Here is a 21,299-nt window from a genome sequence, read left to right on the forward strand (position 1 = left end):
AGACCGCTTCAACTCTCCTGTGTTCATCATGTCTTCAGTCCTAGCTGATTCCTGACTACTGCATTGCCGGTTGCCAGACCACTTCAACTCTCCTGTGTTTCATCGTGTCTACTATTCCTGCTGACCTCCGCAAGAATCATCATTGCTCCACTCGTGTTATGTTCTCTGTCTGTGTGCTTCACAGACACAGATTACCGCTACCACTCTCCTGTGGTCTCTACTCGTGTCGGCGTTCAGCCGCTCAGCTATCCCTGTGTTTCTCTCGTGACAGCCTGCTCAACTGAATCGCGGTATGCTTATCTTTTATTGACTTTACCAGTTTATTGCATATCCGCTTGGACTGTGTCCTCTATCTCACGAAGTTATAGACGCTATTGACTTTGTCTCATATGTCCTGGATCTCAGTAGTGACTTTGTATCTCCGAGCAGCGCTAGTCATTTGCTATTGTATTATATATACCATTGGAAACAAGCTCCTTGTGCTCTCCGTGTTACCTTTGATGCTCCACTCATCTACCCTAGTGCCTATCCTCACCTATATATGCAGTGGTACAACTTGCTGAACGCAGACCACTGACTCCCTGTTTCCTATTGGCACCAGTTACAAGTTTCCTCACTATAAGCAGTGGTACAACTTGCTATACGCAGACCACTGACTTCCCCGTTACCTACTTGCACCTGGAACCAGTCCCGTCATTACAAGCAGTGGTACAACTTGCTGTACGCAGACCACTGACTTCACTACCTCCTATCTATCCCTGGACATTCCTCTCACTATAGCAGTGGTACAACTTGCTGTACGCAGACCACTGACTTTCCTCACGTCTTCACGTCCATCAAGATCCTCGTGTTCATATTGTTTAACCCATAACCTGTTGCTGCTAGTCATAGACTTTCCTCTTTCATCCTCTCACCATCTGCTGATTCTCCTGTTCCACTAGTCACCCTGCTACCAGAAGACCACTGTGTGCATACACTACTCTGGTAAGACTACATCTGGTGATATCCTGGGCAAAGACTCCTAGTGCCCGTGACACATTTGTCTTCAGAGCTGACGCTCATCCTCCTGAACTTTTACCACATAGTGGTCTGCAGAGCTGATGCTCACTCTACGGAACTCTCCACCACATAGTGGCCTGCAGAGCTGACGCTCACTCTACGGAACTCTCCGCCACATAGTGGCCTGCAGAGCTGACGCTCATCTTCGGACATCTTTACTACATTTGTCTTCAGAGCTGACGCTCATTCTCCTGAACTTTTACCACATAGTGGTTTGCAGAGCTGACGCTCATCTTTGGACATCTCCCCTACAGTTGTCTTCAGAGCTCACGCTCATTCTCCTGAACTTTACACCACACAGTGGTTTACAGAGTTACACCGATCTGCATTATCTTCATTACCATTACTTAGTGTATCGATCATCCTTCCTACGGTACTACTGCCTGTAGTCTTCCCAGGGACTTCCGTACAGTACTCTAGTAGGGTCCGCGACCTGCGAGGCGACGACGCTAAGCCCATACCGCTTTGCGGCGGTTCCTGGTGAACACCGTCTCCTCGTTAGACTCCGCGCCCTGTTGGAGTAGTGCCAAACTGTTCGAATCTCCTGGTTTCGCTACATCTACCGAGTCTCCTCGTAAGAACCGTGACATCCTGTACTTATTCAGCTGGTTAACCAGCCAAATATATGTCTGCCAGATGAGAGTACAGACCCCAGCAACTATTAGGTTTCACATGGATTTGCGTGATCTAATAGGCTGTACGTCAAACCCCGGCAAGTAAAGGAAGGCCCAGGAAAAATGTTTTAGCATTCTTGGGACATCACTTAGCAGAAGGAGCAGCTCAGCTGCACTTTAATATTTCACTGGGATTACTCCTCTAATAATTTTGAGTACATGATCTCAATTTCTATATGTATTTTTGCTTCTAACATTAACTGTTTGGTAAGCATACCAATTTAATAAATTTCATTGAAACCGATTTAAAAAGGGGCTTTCATTATCGGCAAATGTGGAACAGAACCTACAAATAAAAAGTAATGTTTTCGAAGAATAAACTTATTAGACACCACAGAAATATAATTTACTTGGCAGCAACGCTTTTAAAAAGTATTTTAACTTCAGGAGCATAATTCCATATTTAAATAATATCTGCTAAAAAAAAAAAATTTACCAAATAAACAGGTCTCCATTTGTCTTATTATTGTGACCCCCAGAAATACTTTTAGTAGGAACGTCACTGTGAAACCCAATGTGAGGAAACAATTGATTAATCTGTCAATGCCATTAATGCTTCTCGTTTCTCACATTGTGTGGACTCTGGTCTGGATTTCATTTTAGCTCTTCTGTGTCCCCCCGTCCCCCCGTCCCCTCAGATCCCCAGGTATGTGTTAAACACATACATTATGTATATGTTTTAACAATCACTACATGGTCCAAATTATGCAGCGTATGTTCCCATGTCCATAATACCGAGGGGCTGAATGTAACCCTGCAAGCTCAGACTTGTGGATGTCTTTTTCGTTTAATCCCAGGCATACTCTCTACTAGTTGTCTAAGGGCAAAATTGCTATAGGCTTCTCCAGTATTGTGAAACCCAATAATTAATTCATGGCTTTGTATCTTTTCAAAACTCAATCTTGGTGGAGGAAAATAACATGCAGCACTGTGTGCAATTATTGTGGCAAAAACTCCAATAATGAATTACATAATGTGTATTCTGTATTATCATTGCCTGTAGCCTAGCTAAATCAAATAGCATTTAAATTTCATCTGCTCAGAGCTGCAATTTTCAAAAGTTATCCAAAATGAAGCTTAAATTAGAAGGGGGTGGGGGAAACAGACCTAAGGCATTATGGTTGTGTCTACTACCCGAAGCAACTACAAAACTCTGCAGTGCCTCACAGATACTATATTGTTCCAACAAATAAGTATATTTGGGCCTAGCTATAAGTTACAACTCATAACTATTAACTTCAAAAACAACAAATTGGCACAGATCTCTTACCAAGAGGATCTCAATTGCTCCCAGGATGTACATTGCACCGGCAAATGTGGTGCCTAAATAAAAGCAGAGACCCACAGCTCCCCCAAACTCTGGACCAAGGGATCGAGATATCATGAAATATGAACCACCAGCTGCAAATGAGAAACAATGATAAAATAAGCAATGTTATAATATTTTTTCAGATACTGAATGTCTTGTTTGAACACAATATATATTATATTAATCTCTATCCTATTCATATATAATTGGATAATGCTAGTTTGGCCACGTTAAAGACAGTCTTTGTATATCAGAGCAAAAAGATACAGCATGCCCCATTTCTGATAATATACAGTAGTGTGCAGCAAAATTAGGTCCTCAGTGTAAAATAATTTTCTTACATTTAGAAAAAAAATATTCTAATTAACATTCTGTTGAAGGATTTCCTCTGTGTCAACTACTTTTCTCAACCTGGCATCTCCTCGTCGATACTAGTAGATGGATAATGGCCTCTGTACAGTTACGAAATATATGTATATTCCCTACAACCTATGCAAAATAAATATAGACTACTCATCCACCTCTGTATTTTCCTACATACATCATTTTATAACAGTACTTCTACAGAGAGTGATATTATCACCCTATTTTCATTTTATAATATCTAATTAAAATCAAAATCTCTGTGCTCTATAATATGTTTCCATCTCCCACTGACAGGCAGTCGCTGGAAGCAGGACCTAAGTGATGTCTTGGAAACAAAGGATTTGTTAAAAATCTGGTATAATGTATCAATCAGTTTATATAAATGGAGATAAATGCAGAATATAAGGTTATGATGAGGTGAAACATGCTTGCCTCTAGGACTGCGATGTTTATTCACTATCTGCATTATAATTCTGAGTAATACAGCAAGAATGGTGCCATGTCACAAGTTTGGTGGCAGACAGATTCATCTCGGGTTAAGCTCAGTAAAAACAATTGGGAAATTTTCCTCAACAGGAACTTAATTGCTTATTTGTACCGCAACTAAGCTAGTCACAGCATTCATAATCAATGAAAAGATTCCCAGACTTATGTTGTCGACACATGCTGCTATGTTAATGAGTGCTCAAAAGCAGGCATGATTTATAATTATCCAATCAAAACCAAATAGTTCATTATCCTCCATGTTGGCAAGTGCCAACATGGAAGAACACAGAAGGTCATTACGTTTGGTAATTTTCCCACTATTAACAGGGCCCCAGTTATGATGGAAGAGATCACAACACTCAAACCAAGGGACTGAACAACCAATTCAGCCATTAAATGTGTAGATTAGATACATAGTAAACGGCCCTTACGTGCATGCATTTCCTTACATCTTCCTCCTTTTTGCTCATTTTGAACAACCTTGTTCCAAGATGGCAAAAACTTTTCCTTTGTTATATCTCCCCTTAATCCCTATATTTCCTTCTTTTTATATATTTATATAGCCACATATACCACACACTAGCGTTACTTCAGCGCTCGTGTTTTTTCATGTATGCTGTTGATTTTGTTCAATAAACTCCAATACAAATGCAAAAAGGCAATTTACAACCATATATGAAATACATATAATGCATTGTGATTAGTATTTCATGCATTCCATATCTGAACAAATTACAAAGCAGCACACACATCACATGTGTTATGTTTAACATGACATGGAAACCAAAAGTTTTTTTTAATAAGATTCACTTGCATCATTAGAAAGAAGATCACAATTAATTAATTACATAGTTTGAGTTTTGATAGTAGCTTTAGCAACAGCAGACATGTAACTGCTGTATAAATCTAATGCTACTGATGACAGTAAGTGGAATGTGTTTTTTATAGATGTAGATTTTAATTACCTGGTACTACACCATTTGTGGCGATGGCACTCATTGATATAGCTGTGAGAAGAGTCTGTATGGAGTAGTAAAGGGGGAGAAAAAGGGCAAGTAAGGGGCATTTAAAGGTAAAGAGAAAAAAAAAACAAAAAAAAAACAAAACATGAGCATATGGATAAAATATTACAGCAATAGATACTGAAATTTTTAAGAGCAAGTTCATTAACCTTAATTCAAATCACAATAGTTTACATACACTTAACATATGTAACACCAAACTGTGTAAAAGTAGTAGAGATGGAGCACATTTAAGTTCATCAAGTTCAAGCAATTCATTCCTGGCAATCTGGCATATTCTCATTGTTTGTGGGGTTGCAAAAAGGGTGACTTAAACTTTCTCCATGTGTACTTTTAGCAAAACAACCTAGTCCTATTGTACAGAGCGTATAAAATAACAAGTAGAAATATTACACTTACACATTGAGAAAGTGATGTAAAAATGCATATATATATATATATATATATATATATATATATATATATATATATATATATATATATATATATATATATATATATATATATATATATATATATACACACACACACACACACACACACACAAACACACACACTTACTCGGATACTATCTGTAAGAGATTTGTAGCCACCATGGAGAAAGACCACTCTTGCAAATCTGTTAAAGTGTACACTGATCCATAGGTGCTCTAGTAGTCAGTATTTTACAAAAACCATGAGTATGAGAACCAGAGCCAGGTTAAAAAGCCATGCCTGGAGAATAGGACTGGGAAGGGGTTATGGTTCCTACTGGGCTGACCATGAACCAGAGATGTGTGATAGTGCCTTGGGCGCGCCAGTGCTCATCCTCCCTTCAGGTCCTTGCCAATGTTCGGGGAAGCTTTCTAGTGAGTGACTGTGGACATTCTAGGTCCTCTGTCTGTGCCCAATAGATCGGGGAAGAGATACATCCTCACTGTGGTTCATTACGCCAAAAGTACCCCGAGGCTGAAGCTCTCCCATCCAACACTGCGGAAAAGGTAGCGGAGCAATGCTAGGAATGTTTAGTAGAGTAGGGTTCCCCAGTGAGATCCTAACCGATTAAGGGACACAGTTCATTAGTGAACTGGTCCAGTGTCTCTTGGCAAAGTGCTGTGTATTTGTATCCCAGCTGTGTATTTGAGGGAGGGGAATTGGGCCTCAATGAGATAAAGCCAACATCCCAGCCAGAGAGCCAGCCATCTTATACTTTGGCTGATGAGTCATGAGCAGTACCAAAGAACTCCCTAGGTTGGAAGGCACAACAAACAATATGGACAGAATCCCTGTTTCCCCATTGGAGACATAAGCCCCAGAGCAGTCTGAGGTACCCCAGCAGATGGTTTACGTTGGTTTAACTTTGGATTTGGCTAGGATGGACTGTTGCAAACCACCAGGGAACAACTGCTAAAAATGGGGGGAAAAATGGGATAAAAGAGGAGTTAATCACTACTATTAACATCTTATTTCACAAAGAAATTGTCTATAGCCAGGGAACCTTTTAGTTCAAGGACCTGAGCATGTTCAAACAGTTAAGCATGCTAGGACCATCTCTCCTTCAGATACACCAGTTGTGTTTTCTCCATTTTAAATATAATGTGATTAAACTGTGTATCCATGTGTTTTCTGAGACATTGCCATTGAAAGAGCCGTAGCTACCCTGGGGACAAACTCATTCTAGAAATATTATTGCAAGCACTGTCTGCTCCATATATGCACTATGCGCCAGCTCTTGCAACTGATGGTAGTGGGACTAAGCAAGCAGAGGACTAAAAGAGTGGATGGAAGGGCTTAATTCAGGGAGGTTACTACAGTTAAGTTAATCATTAATGATTTGGCTCATTTGTTGAGAACCATCGTGCGAGCTACTTAACCAAGCTTTGTGGAGCTAGAGCCTGAAGATGTTCCAGATGGGCAGCTGTCTGTCTGTCCAACCCTGGGCAAAAAGGGCTGCCAATAAGCTACTCAACATAGGTAGCTCCCTCTCTATACTCTGAAGCTAGGGACATGGTAAACAGTGCCCAGGTATTTGCCTGAACAGGACTGTAGGGGAGAGAGAGAGGCAAAGAGAGAGAGAGGGGGAAGGAGGGAGGCAAAGAGAGAGAGAGGGGGAGGGAGGCAAGGGGGAGAGAGAGAGAAAGGGGGAGGGAGGCAAGGGGGAGAGAGAGAGGGGGAGGGAGGCAAGGGGGAGAGAGAGAGAGGGGAGGGAGGCAAGGGGGAGAGAGGGGGAGGGAGGCAAAGAGAGAGAGAGAGGGGGAGGGAGGCAAAGAGAGAGAGAGAGGGGGAGGGAGGCAAAGAGAGAGAGAGAGGGGGAGGGAGGCAAGGGGGAGAGAGAGAGAGGGGGAGGGAGGCAAGGGGGAGAGAGAGAGAGGGGGAGGGAGGCAAGGGGGAGAGAGAGAGAGGGGGAGGGAGGCAAGGGGGAGAGAGAGAGAGGGGGAGGGAGGCAAGGGGGAGAGAGAGAGAGGGGGAGGGAGGCAAGGGGGAGAGAGGGGGAGGGAGGCAAAGAGAGAGAGGGGGAGGGAGGCAAAGAGAGAGAGAGAGGGGGAGGGAGGCAAAGAGAGAGAGAGAGGGGGAGGGAGGCAAAGAGAGAGAGAGAGGGGGAGAGAGAGAAACTTACTTAGTGCAGGAGTCTATGCCAGATAACTCTGGGTACATTCTAGGTGCTGTATCGTCGCAGTCAGTATGAAAAAATTGTATTCAAAATGTGGCTAACATCCCAGCCATAAACAAACATTCATATTACTACTTACTGGAATATATACTGCATATGCTTATCAATCATGGAACCTACAACATTAGGTTTTGTTTTCTATGCTTTTTACCAAGCCCATAATCAGTGGCTATTATAAATAAGAGATGTGGTTCATTACATGATTTTCGAATCACTTTGGATGCAACATTTGCTGCACCAGAAATCAAGGCAAAAATTATAATCAAAATGTACTTACACAGCAGCAACATATCAGAACAATGACAAGCGTTTGCAGCACCCCCGCCGTGCCCACTATCCATGTTAGCCGAAGAAACAGTATCACCCCAAAGATATTTTGCAGACAGGGAAGGTAGACACCCATTAAGGTGCCCATACTGGGTGACTGTGGAAAAATAAAAAGAAAGTCTTACTCATAAATACCATCCATCTGGTTTCACATAAGCTGTTAATGTTATTAAGTCATTGAATGCTAGAGAATTGGGCAGCCATAATCAGGGCCGTCTTTCCCATTGGGCACAATGGGCAGGTGCCCGGGGGCCCTGCAGCCCAGGGGGGCCCGTCGGAGGCAGCAAAAAAAAACAAAAACCTGGAAAAAAAAAAAAAAGACAACACTTACCTTGCTGTCAGCTGGCGATCCGGCTCCCTCCATGGTCTCCTCCTCCGTCGCACTCGCAGTGCATGTCGGGCGTGATGTCATCACGCCCGCCCGACATCCATTGCGGAGTGCGACGGAGGAGGAGACCATGGAGGGAGCCGGATCGCCAGCTGACAGCAAGGTAAGTGTTGTCTTTTTTTTTTTTTTCAGGTTTTTGGGGTTTTTTTGCTGCCTCCAACGGGCCCCCCTGGGCTGCAGGGCACATGTATATAATCATTTTTTAATTTTTTTTGTATATATAGGGGCCCCGGTGCACTGCTGACCAAGATGTTTTTTAGAGGGCCCTGGCCATAATGTGTAACTATTTCTCCAAAAGACAATGGCATTTATTTGCAAAATATTCACCAAAAATACCTGGAGAAATTCAGAAAGTTACAAGCATAAACAGTGCAATTGATCTTAAAACCTTTATATTTCTTGAACTAAGGCTAAATACCATAGAGAGAGCAGAGAATTATCCTGAAGTGTAGCAGTGGCTATGGGAAACTCCCTGCAAAGGCAGTAGTTATTATTATAGTGCATGCATTAATAGTGGGGCCAGGAAGTTCCACCATTTGTCTGCATCCACTTTTATTTCAGCATATGCGAAGTGAAGGCAAACAGGGCTCAACATAACATGTGCAGGACCCCACATAAGCTCAGAAAAGCAAAGAGCAGGGGCCACAAGTAGGTAGACTGCATCACCAGGTATCCCTAAAAAAAATTGGTATGTTTGCTATTTTTATGCTAATACAATGTTCTGCCCCTGGGGTCATCATTGTGAACAGAAGAACATTTCATCATCATCATCATCATCATCATCATCATAGGAAGAGGTTCTTTACAGTAAGAAAGGTTAAGCTGTGGAATTCTTTACCACATAAGGAAAAAAAGGCAATTTCACAAACAGAATTATAAGGGCACAGTTGTGCCCTTATATTAAAGTTGACTGTAATAAATGGCATTCCGCCATATTAAATCTGTGAGAGGGGGGCATGGTGTTTGAGGGGCTACATTTTAGAAAGCATTAAAGCTATTAAACTGAAATGTTGGCATGCAAATGGAGAACTGTCCACAGGTGCCACATGCTAAATTTCAGAAAAAAAACAAAATAATGTAAAATTACGGATAATCTTAATGTGAAAATCTCGCTTTTTTTTTCCACTTCCTGTTTTGCAAAAGTCACAGTTTTTCTGTTTTTTGGGGGAGAGCGAAACTCAGTGTACAGGAGGTTTTAAGACAATGGGTTTGTTTTGTTAGAAAGCTATTAGGGCAGAGGAGTGCCTTTGATGAGTGACAATTTTGAAAAACTTATAGTTTTGTTACAACCTGGTAAAATATTCCCCATTTTAGAGATAGGGGATTTCGCAGAAATTCATAACGTTGTCAGATAGAGGTGTGTGCTGGGTGTGGTCAGACTGGCTTCACTTGCAAGTACAAATATGGCTGACACTCTTGCTAAGAATTTCTTCTGTGAGCAGGAGAAAATAGCCATATTTGCGGGGTACAGTGAGGATGGATGGGGTTTTGGGGATGCAGAGAACACATACTAGCATATTCAGCCATGGCACCGCTCGTATTATAAAGTTTAATGGTCCGTGTGGCGCCAGAGGCGGCTGTGTAATAGGGCCATTTAAACCTCCTGTCCCTCAGTGACGTCAGTGAATTTATTCACTGCACTAAGCTAGGGGCGGGAGATTTAAAAGTGCTCTGTCTGGGACATGCTAACATATAAAATGTATATAAAGTGCCATGCTAGCATTTTAAACCATGGTAATTAGTATTACCTGACAATATAAATATTAATGTGTATAGCTAGATATTAAATCAACCAAGCAGTTACAGACAGATGTCATTATTGGACTAACATTGATCGCACTAGCTCCACACAAGGGATGAATATGGAACAATAAGTCAATCTACAATCACTATAACTATTTCCAGATAAGCAGACAACATTCTAGCTAAGAATATACACACAGATATCATTGTCTTATTATCTATCACCCACAGGAGGAATGAATGCGGACTAATAATTATTACCTTTATGAACTGTCAGACTGAAAAGTCCCTAGAAGGGTCAAACTGAAGTATGCCCCGCACTGGTTGAGCATCACAGACAACAATTTCATTAATTACTGTTCAACACTGAGTTACCAAGCGGAGTTGGTGAGAGAGCGAGGAGCTCGGCTGTCGGGCACTCATCACTGGGGAACATTGAGGCGCAGGGTACGGTTGTTCTGTGTCACCAAGAAAGCACAGCAAAAGGCTGTACCTGCGCAGAGAGAGAAGAGAAACAGCGTGTGATCCCCACAGTGCAGGACGCGGTGCAGGGAAAATGACAGACCCGCTGGATAGTAGCATCTTTGAATAGCAATAGCCAGCTCCAGTGCTGCAGGCAACTCATTCACAGGACTCTGACAGTGGGTGAGGGGTATCAGAAGCAGCACAAAGACGTTCAGCTTCCTGGGCATCCCTGCGCACTAGCATAACCAGAAGTTGACCAGAGTTCTTCTTCAGATGAGGAGTGACAGACTGGATGTATAGGTCATTTAGTCCACTTAATGCTAGCCATCATAATTAAGGTGATCTCCAATGTTGCTAGAAGACTTATCCAGAATCTGCAATTGAGTCATTCATTGACTCATTAACTCATTACACAGCAACGCAGCAAAAAACCCTCCCCTCATTGTCTATTCTCCACCCATGGTGGAACTTATGAAGGAACAATGGCACTCAATCAGGGTGACACTGCCACAGAGTAAATGGAAGTGCTCCAGGTATTAGCTGCTGCCGGGGTGGCGCTACTGACTCGCCGAGGGATCTGTAAGCCTGGAGAAGGAAGGGGGATTCTGCAGTGTTGGAGGCAGCTGAAGAAGCGGTACTCCAGCAGAAGCTCAAGTGTGTGTGCAGCCAGTGCACACAATTAATTTCCTTGGTACTCTCAGCTGCAGCCTGAAGGAAACCCAGAGATCTGAAAGTCTGGCTGGGGAGGTGCTGTGGTAGCAACACTGCTTAGAAAAATCATGACAAAAGGGGCAGCTTTGTTTAGCTTACTGGACTAAGAAACTGAAGACACTAGGGGGTAAATGCATCAAGTTGAGAGTTTTCCGGCGGGTTTGAAAAACCTATCAGATTCCAGCTAACATTTATTTAGTATTCTGACAGGATGGACCGCCTATGCCACCCTGTTTGTTGCTGCTGGGAAGAGGTTGGGCTTAATTTGCCACCGCTACCTTACGTTATTCCAAGTGAGCCCTCTTGCCGCAGTAGGAGGGGCTTACAATGCTGTAACCACTGGACTCCTTATCCGGCATCCATTACCGGGTTTCTTCTGGGTAACTGTCACTGCTAGTGTACACCCTTGCTGGTGTACCTTGGCTGGTACTCGTGACCTCTTACTATGGATCAGGGTTGCTGTGGATGGATTCTCCCTGACCATTTCACATTGACCAGAGCTGCAGGGTAGCAGGCAGAGCGGTGGTACCGGAAAAGCGGCATCAAACTTCAGAAACAGCAGGAAACAGGTTAGATTTTGGGTCTAATCTGTAGGTCACAGGATTTCAGCATGTAAGATATTTTCAAGCAGGTCTTTGAAGCAAGTGATGTTTGCTCTTCACTGGTTAAAGGTACTAGTGTTCAGGTCAGATGAAACAAAAAGAACACTTTTCCAATACAAGCCAGTGCTTTTATATGGTTTGGACACATCCTCAAAGGGTAAGCAAGCCCCCTTGAAGTCTGAGCTATTTTTAGAATCAGGGTGACATGTGTTTACACAAACATGGATTTACATTCATTACAAAACTAACAATATTTACGCTTATCTATGATATCTTAAAAACCTTGCTGTGATTTCCTGCATCTAATTTCAGAGCCAGGAAGTCTACTAGCAAGTCAAAAGGTCTAATTAACATGAATTTAGCATTCCTTTCTTCCAACAGTTGCAGAACACACATTTCAAAAGAAAGGTACAAACCCCAAACAAGTAATTTCCCCACATCATGATACACAAAAGACATTTTAAACAAAGTCTCGATTTATCAGATATATACATCAGAAATAGGGTATTTCCTTTAGCAAGGTTAAAACAGAAATAAAAAAAAAAATTCTACCATGGTCTCAGAAATAACGATTTCCTATATCAAAATATACACAATATTAAAAATAAGTGCATTGGCAATTATATAAATAAGCTCTCTGCGCTATTTCCATTAAATACATTTATAAGTTATTTACAAGTGATCCAGTCACACTCCTCCCCCCCTTGTCAATTCTGCAACCAGCGTGCCATGTCTGAACGATTTGGCTCCTGGTCCGCAGTCTCCTAGGGTTACCGGAGGTGACCCGGAGGATTCGGCTCTTCCTGCAAAGACAGTCTATCTGCGTGGTAGGTCCGCTGCCGCCTACCGTCGCTATCAAATGACGCCACATAAGTAATGTCACTCAGGCGTTTTGAAACCATGTACGGTCCAGCTGTCACTCATCGGAGTGTGAGTGCCTCCACTCTGGTACGTGGTTCTCCATCTTTCCCGCTTACACCTGTGTTAAACCGCGGCCGTCCGCCATCCTGTCGCACTGCGTATGCGCAGGTCCCTTTAACAACTACACCTGACCACTAATGTGATTGATGGATCAATCACCTCACCCTACTTAAGGCACCTGCAGCCTTAGGTAGTTGCCTGATCTTGGAGTCTCATTCCCAGTGATTCTCTATAGGTGTTCCTGTGAGCTACTCGTGTCTGCAGTTTCCAAGCTGCTTCCAGCTCTACTTGTGTCTGCAGTTTCCAAGCTGCTTCCAGCTCTACTCATTGGCGGTTCCCATACCCGCTACAGCATTACTACTCAGCTGATCGTCTGCAGTTTCCAAGCTGCTTTCTGCTCTACTCACCGGCGGTTCCCAAACCCGCTACAGCGTGTCTACTCAGCTGATCGTCTACAGTTTCCAAGCTGTTCCCTGCTCTACTCAAGGGCAGTTCCCATACCCGCTACAGCATGTCTACTCAGCTGATCGCTTCTTCAGCTTCCCAGCTGATTCCTGCTCTACTTGGTATGCATAACCACTATTGACTATTATTGTTTACTTGCATACCTATTGCACTATACGTGACTACTGCACTAAGGTACAGTTACCTATGATAGACTGTCTATGCTACATTGCCTGTTTACCCGGACAAGCTTCTCACTCAGCAGCGGTATGCTCTCATCATATTGACTTTGTTGTTACTTGCATATCCGCGCTGACCCGCTTCTCCACGCTGCAGAGCCAGCTACTATATTGACAGACTATTCATTGTACTTACCTACTTGTGTTGTACAAAACTCCTTTCTACTCGCGCTGTTTCCACACAGCTACAGTTTGCCGTTTCCACACCACTCTCCTGCACCTGGACAAGTCCTCATTCCTCCTCACAGCAGTGGTACAACTTGCTACACGCAGACGACTGACTTCCCTGCTACCTACCAGCACCTGGACAAGTCCTCCTATCACAGCGGTGGTACAACTTGCTATACGCCAGACCACCGACTACCCCGCTACCTACCTGCACCAGTACAACTCTTCCCATCACAGCGGTGGTACAACTTGCTGTACGCAGACCACTGACTCCTCCACGAGCTACCTTCACCTACTCACGTCCTCTCATCTCGTCTGAAGCTATATCGCTTCTTCTCTACAGTTCCAAGTCGCTGACCTTCCACCATCAACAGCTGCAAGTCATTGACTTCATAAGACATTCTCTACTTTCCTGCTATTATCTTCATTCCAATCATTCACCTAACTGCCCTAACGTCCGTGGTCAACACCGCCCCTGTCAGTTATAACATCAGGTGAAACTCGAGTATAAACTCCTAGTGCCCGTGACACCAGCCCAGGCAGCCTGGAGCTTGTTCTGGTGCATAGGCATCAGAACAAGGACCTTCTGCCCTTCCACAAACATTCCGGCATGCGCGCCCTGATCATACCAAGCCTTCTGTTTCCCTTCCGCTACCTTTTCTGCAGTTATGGAGGACAGAGCTCCGCCACGGTCAGGAAGTATCTCTTTCCCGATCTACTGGGCACAGGCAGGAGACCTACTATGTCCACAGCCACAAAAAGTCCCCAGTTATTGGCAAGGACCTGTGGGGAGCACGAGCACTAGGGCGCCCGATACGTTGACACACATCACAGGACTTACAGTAAGCCCGGACGTCATCCGACATTCCAGGCCAGAAAAAGTTCTGTCAGGTGCTTCAGTGTTCGGTCTCTTCCTTGGTGTCCCGCCATAGGTATTTAATGGGCAATTGACATTAGTTCCGAGCAAAAGTCCCGTGGTACCACCAGTTGAGCTTGTTCCTGGACTGTTATATCCATATCCGACTTCCTAGCTACACGGTACAACAACCTTTTACGCCAATGCACACTGCCCACCTCCATCGCTGGAAGGCTGCCAGCCTGGCGCCTCATGCCTTCCAGTGAGGGATCAGAGGGCTATTCTGCCCTGAACTCTTCCCTGCAGCCCTCACTATTTTCTAAGTCAGGATATGCTGCAGAGGGGTCTTTGTTGGGGTGACTAGGGTCAGTCAAATTGGGGTCAGTCAAAGGGAGGTCACCGCTGGAGCTGGCATACTGCTAAAGACAGGAGCATCACCGGGCACCCCCACAAGATCAGGTTGGCATGAGACAACATCCTCTGCGTTGCTAGGGGACGTAGTCTTTCCAGAGGCAAAGGGCTGGCTGTTTCCTGAAAAAATAGCAGCTATGGTCTTTTCCTCTGGGCTGGGTGGTGCAGGTGTAGATCCTGAAGACTGTAGTTTAGCAGCTTGGCACCGGATGATAGTGTTGAGAAATGCGGTCACAATTCCTCCCACAACATGGTTGGCCAAAATCACATCAGTTGGGAGGCAAACTATAACGGCAACATCTCGCAACTCCTGGCCATCTCCCCAGTCCAGATACACCCTTGCTACAGGCACTTCTTTCTCCAGTCCATCTGCCATGGTAACTTTGGCAGTGCGAACCTGCAATACTGCAGCAGGATCAATAAGATGGGGACTCAACAGTAATTGAGGCCCCTGACTCTCAGTCCTTCTCCCTGCAAGGGTCCCACTAGTACTGGCTGCAGGTTCCTCCACATGTTTTTGGAGGGTCTTTTGGACAAACAAGTGACTCTCTTCGCTGAGTCAACTTCAGACACGCAACACTATGTTGGGCTGGCAGGGGTGGAAACAGTCTCTACCGGCTCACCTTCATCAGTTAAGCAAGTTAGCCGGGCCCCAGGACTCAGATTAGGGGCACAAGTCTGGGGTGTTGGGGCTGTGGGACAGTCCATCCTTAAATGACCGATTTTCCGCAGCTGTAGGACTTTCTATCCATCCTGGGCACCGATGGTCTCTGATAATTTCCAGGGACAGGGCGGGATGGTGGCTAGCAAGTGCTACTCGAAGGGTTAGGTATTTGATTTTGATTGTCCCCGTTTGTACAGTCCTTTGGAGTTGAATGATAACCTGGCACTTCTGCCAGTGTGGACTCACTTCCACAAACTAACCCGTCAACTGGGCCACTTTTTCAGGGTTGCTGGGCTACGGTCCAGTACCCACTCCTTCACCTCCAGTGTGCACCGGTGGTGAAATTGCACTCTGCAAATTATGTTCACTAATTCTTCCCAGGACTTGGCGTCTAATCCATTAATCCATCTTATTGCCAACTTCCGCAACTGGTTGGCAAATTCCTCATGGCTGATATGGATGCTTTTAGTCAAGTCCCGAAACTTCTGCCAGTAGGTCTACGGGGTAATAACATATCGCTTAAGGAGAGCCCGTCTTACCATGTCATAGTCCGCACAGTCCTTTGGGGTCATTCCGCGATAAGCTTCCACTGCACTGGAACCAGATGCTTTACCCACTCCTGTTTGGGCAAGTCATAGAGGCTACAAGACATTTCAAACACCTGCAAATGTCCATCAACATCTCCAACAGTGTCATCAAATTTAGTAAAGTGAAGAGATCCCAATCTGGACACAGCAGTTGGTGGTTCACTAGCTGCTGCAGGAGGCAGTGCCCACTGATTGCCCACAACTGGATGATAAGCAACCGCTCCGCCTCAGTTGTTTGGGGTCTTATTTGGGGTCTTATTTGGGGTCCCAGGGACCCCAGCTGCTGCATTAGTACAGAAAAGTTACCCTCATCACGATGTTGATCTTGCGCCACTGATTCATTCTGTGGGAGGGGATTGTTGCTGGAAACAGGTACTGTGTTCTAGGATGTTACTGCAGGTACCTCTAGGCATGAATTTAATGTCTTCTCCAGGTCACTGTTGGCTTCCTCATCTGCTGAACCGTACTGCACATCTCAGGCTCTAAGCTACTTTTTCATTTCGCTCCTTGTCGCTGTGTAAGGAATTTTTAGCTTCTTTCTTTGGCACAATATCTCAAGGTTCGGCTTGGACATTTTACTGTATTTCAACATCCTGTGCGTTCTCCTGGCTGAAGTTATTCCTCTCCTGAATAACTCTGCTCTCCTGACTGGTGCACGAAAAGCCACCCAGGGTTATCCCGCCGCTTGCCACCAAAAATCTGTGACAGGATGGACTGCCTACGCCACTCTGTCTGTTATGAGGCATCCAGTACAGGGTTTCTTCTGGGTAACGGTCACTGCTAGAGTACCCCCTTGCTGGTGTAACTGAGCTGGTACTCCTGACCTCTTACTATGGATCAGGGTTGTTGTGGATGGATCCCCCTGGCCTATCACACTGATCAGAGCTGCAGGGTAGCCGGCAGAGCGGTGGTACCGGAAAAGTTGGGTCCAAACCTCAGAAACAGCCGGAAACGGATTCGATTTTGCGTCTAATCTATAGATCACAGGATTCTCAGCATGGAAGATATTTTCAAGCAAGTCTTTGAAGCAAGTGATGTTTATTTGCTCTTCACTGGTTTAAAATGTACCAGTGATCAGGACAGATGAAACAAGAAGAACAACTTTTAATACAAAACAGTGCTGTTTTTATACAAATTTGAACACAGCCTCACTGGGTAAGCCAGCCCCCTCGAGGTCCGAGTTATTTTTAGAATCAGGATGCAATGTGTTTACACAAATGTGGAATTATATGCATTCCAAAGACAACAATATTTACACTTATCTATGAAATTCTAGAAATGCTGTGATATCCTGCCTTCAATGTTGGACCTTCATACATCAAAAGATCTAACATATGGGGCCTTTCTACCAACAGTTGCAGAATACACATTTCAAAAGAAAAGTACAAACCTTATAAAAGCCATTTACCCACATCCCAATACACAAAAGACATCCATCCACAAAGGCTTATTGTATCAGATATATACATCAGAAATGAGGCATTTCCTTTAGCAAGATTAAAACAGAAAAAACTAATTTCTTACCATGGTCTCAGAAATAACGATTTCCTATATCAAAATACACAATATAAAAAAAAAGTGCATCGGCAATTATAAAAATAAGCGCCCTGCGCTATTCGCTTTAAATAAATGTATACAATAAGTTATTTATAAGTGATCCAGTCACATAAAGTATGTGTTGAAACTCAAAGATCGGTTAGAGAATCTAATGGGGCTTGCGCAGGCTAACCTAGCAGAAGCGCAGGCAAAACAGAAGACTTTATACGATCAGGGAGTGCGTGCCAGAGTGTTTGAGGTAGGGCAGAAGGTCCTTTTTCTGGTGCCCACGCACCAGAACAAGCTCTAGGCTGCATGGGCTGGACCGTACACAGTCTCAAACCGCCTTAGTGGCATCACTTATGTGGTGTCATTTGTTAGCGACGGTAGGTGGCAGCGGACCTACCACGTAAGTATGCTGAAGGCATACCAAGAAAGCGTTGAGTCGGTAGCAGCGGTTTGCTGCTTACCAACTGAAGAACCAGGAAGTGACCCACTACCTGAACCTCCTCACGGATGCCAGAGAGGGAGGTGGTGCAGAGGAAGGGGGCTGGGATGAGCAGTTGAGTGCCCGCAAGAGGATGCAGCTTCAGGCAATGCTGTGGCCCTTTGCGACTCGGTTCAGTAAGAAGCCCGGTCAGGCTTCATTTGTGATGTACCAAGTGGACACTGGTGAGCATAGGCCAGTCAGGCAACCCGGTTATCGGGTCTCCTCAGAGGCAAAGAAAAATATATAAAAGGAGGTACAGGAGATGCTTGAGCTAGGGATGATCCAGCCATCGCATCATGGGGGGCGTACTTCTTGTATTGGTTCCCAAGAAGGACAAAACAACGCGGTTTTGCGTTGACTACCGCCGGTTGAACAAGGTGACCGTGTCTGATGCCTACCCCCTGCCCCGAATTGACGTTCTGTTAGACGAGTTAGCTGGAGCAAAGTATATTTCCACCTTGGACTTGAGCAAGGGGTATTGGAAGATAACGCTGACCCCCGAAGCTCAGGAATGGTCGGCATTCATCACCCCATTTGGCCTGTTCCATTTTAAGTCCATGCCATGTGGGATGAAGAATGCGCCAGCCACCTTCCAGCGTGTGGTTGATTACCTGCTAGAAGGGTGTAAATGCTTTGCTCAAGCATATTTGGATAACATTGCCATTTCAGTAGTTCCTGGGAGGATCATCTGAAACATGTATGGCAAGTGTTGGAGAAAATTCAGTGGGCAGGTCTGACCATCAGAGCAGACAAGTGTCAAATGGGGATGTCAGAGGTGTAGTACCTGGGTCATCGTGTGGGGGAGGTAAGGTTAAGCCAGAACCAGCTAAGGTAGAGGCAATCCGATACTGCCCCCAGCCCACAAACCAAAGACAAGTACTGGCCTGCTTAGGGACCTCAGGGTACTACAGACGTTTCGTCCCAGACTCTAGTACTGTGGTGAAGCCCCTGACAGATCTCACTGAGAAGAAACTTCCCAAAGTAGTTGACTGGACACCCGCTTGTGACCTTGCATTTCAATTGTTAAAGGAAGCCCTGGTTCGTGCTCCATTACTGTTCACGCGCAATTCTAAAAAGGATTTTCTTGTGCAAACTGACACTTCCCAGTACGGACTGGGAACAGTACTTAGCCAGGTGGGGCCACATGGGCAGGAGCACCCTGTCGCCTATTTGAGCAGAAAACTGCTAAACCGGGAGGTGGGGTATGCCACAATTAAGAATGAATGCTTGGCCATTGTTTGGGCAGTGAAAACACTACACCCTTTTTTGTATGGATGACATTTTACTGTGGTGACTGATCATAATCCTTTAAAAGTGGCTACAACACACCTCAGGGGAAAATGGCAGATTGTTGCCCTTGAGCCTTGCCCTTCACATTTATGGCTCTCACATAATTCACAAGCAAGAAAAGGCTCACAGGAATGTGGAGGGACTGTCTCAGCAAGAAAAGTCGGATCCCCAGGGTCACCCCCAGTAACCCTAAGACACTGTGTAACCAGGAACCAAAACATGGGGACATGATACACAGGTTGCCCACATGAACAAGGGGGACGACACAAAAAAATTTACATTTATTTTTATTTAAAATTCCCTTTTACACCCCCCGGCGTCAAGCGCCGAGTTTAACCTTTTCCTTGCTGCAGTGCTGGGTGCTACCCATCCAGCGCACATTTGAAATACATTTTTATGTATTAACAAAAACATTTTCATTAAAAACATTTCATGCTGGGGGCGTGGCTTGGTAGCCATCAGGAGAAGTCGCACAGTCGGTGGGCTCCTCAAAAAACCGCCGGAAAAGTGCTCTTTATCCCATCCCTTTCCCAAAGATAACCCCACAGAAGCAGCCCAGCATCTCCGTGGACCTGGGGAGACCAGGTCCCAGAACTCTTGGTGGCCCTAGGGGAAACGAGCTCGAATCCCTCTGCCCGGCTGCTGACATCGTGATCCGGACCTCGCGCCTCCCTGCTCGCCACATACCCACTCCCCTCACCTTCTACCCGAGCGGATCAGGGAACGTCCGGCCCATCTGGAGACCCCCCCGCTGAACTGATCCTGAGGAGGGAAGGGGTGTTGATCCCCTCGCCGGAAGTGGCTGCCGCCATTGTCCCCTTCTCTTCCGCCCTGCTACTACTCGCAGTGCCTGCTGGGAAGTTTGGAGATCCCGGAAGTCGCAACCTCACCAGCGACGAGGTAATCCCTGGGCTCCCAAGGAGACGCTACCCTCTGCGCTCTCCACACCTCAGACGTGGAGTGATCGAACACTTCCCCCCACACACTGTAAATTGTGGTGGGAACTGCAGGACGTATCTTGGCACTGGTGAGACAACCCACCTGTCGCATATTGCACTAGCAGTCCACACCAAACAAATAAGCATCCCCTCCTTCCATCTCTGGATTCGGGTGGACAGCGCAGGTCTGGTTGGGGTCCCTCAGATTTGAAGACACAACGGCCCCCCGCGAAGATTGAGGGGAACCCACTGTTGAATTCTTTAACAGCATCTCCATAAGCTGTACTAACTCCGCCCTGGACCCACTCAAAGCTGCGCACCATTAGAGAGAAGATCCCCTTCCCAAAACAGCAGAGGCCAGCATTATGGTCCCGCACTAATTACAAAAACACCGTACCTCACTTATTGTAAGGACTGCTCCCGGAGGATATCCTGGGGTAATCCTCTCTTTCCCTCCACTCTAATAGCTTAAAAGGGCCAATGTCCACCTAAACCAAATGGACTTGTCCCCCACCTGTCTGTTACACTCTCATTATTGAGACGAAAGGTCTTCCAGAGCTAAAATCTCCAATATGCACAGATCTGCAGGTAGAGGCCGCCGGGGCACGGCCGGCAAAATCACGCAGCATTTCTCCCGTCAAGACAAACCTGGCTCATCATCTTCTTCTCCCCCTTCCCCTCAAGAACCCCACAACGATGGAGAGTCATCAGGCACGTCAAATCCATCCACCAAGGCCGACTTCGCTGAACTGAGAAACTTAATTGTTGATCGTACCAACGCCTTCTCGGTAGATTTGCAAAAAGCAATAGGGGACCTCAAAACGGAAATGGTCATAATTGCTAAAAGGCTAAAAGAACTTCAACGTTAGAAAACAAGATGGAGTCCTCACTCAAATTCCAGAACGACGCTTCTCAGGACTTGGACTTCCTACTGAAAGAAAATGATTTCTTCA

General features: G+C 45.2%; 1 protein-coding gene across 2 annotated transcripts in view; it reads right to left on the reverse strand.

Moving 5' to 3' along the window:
* Positions 1-21,299, reverse strand: part of SLC12A4 (solute carrier family 12 member 4) — a 1,264,335-nt gene that overhangs the window by 120,910 nt on the left and 1,122,126 nt on the right. For both annotated transcript variants that reach the window (XM_075188833.1, XM_075188832.1), the window contains 3 exons: positions 7,844-7,990; positions 4,860-4,914; positions 3,004-3,134 (listed from right to left, as the gene is read on the reverse strand). In XM_075188833.1, the coding sequence (XP_075044934.1) occupies positions 3,004-3,134; positions 4,860-4,914; positions 7,844-7,990 (333 nt within the window). The remainder of the gene's footprint in view (positions 1-3,003; positions 3,135-4,859; positions 4,915-7,843; positions 7,991-21,299) is intronic.

This window comes from Mixophyes fleayi, chromosome 10 (assembly GCF_038048845.1).
Source record: "Mixophyes fleayi isolate aMixFle1 chromosome 10, aMixFle1.hap1, whole genome shotgun sequence".
Lineage (NCBI taxonomy): Eukaryota > Metazoa > Chordata > Amphibia > Anura > Limnodynastidae > Mixophyes > Mixophyes fleayi.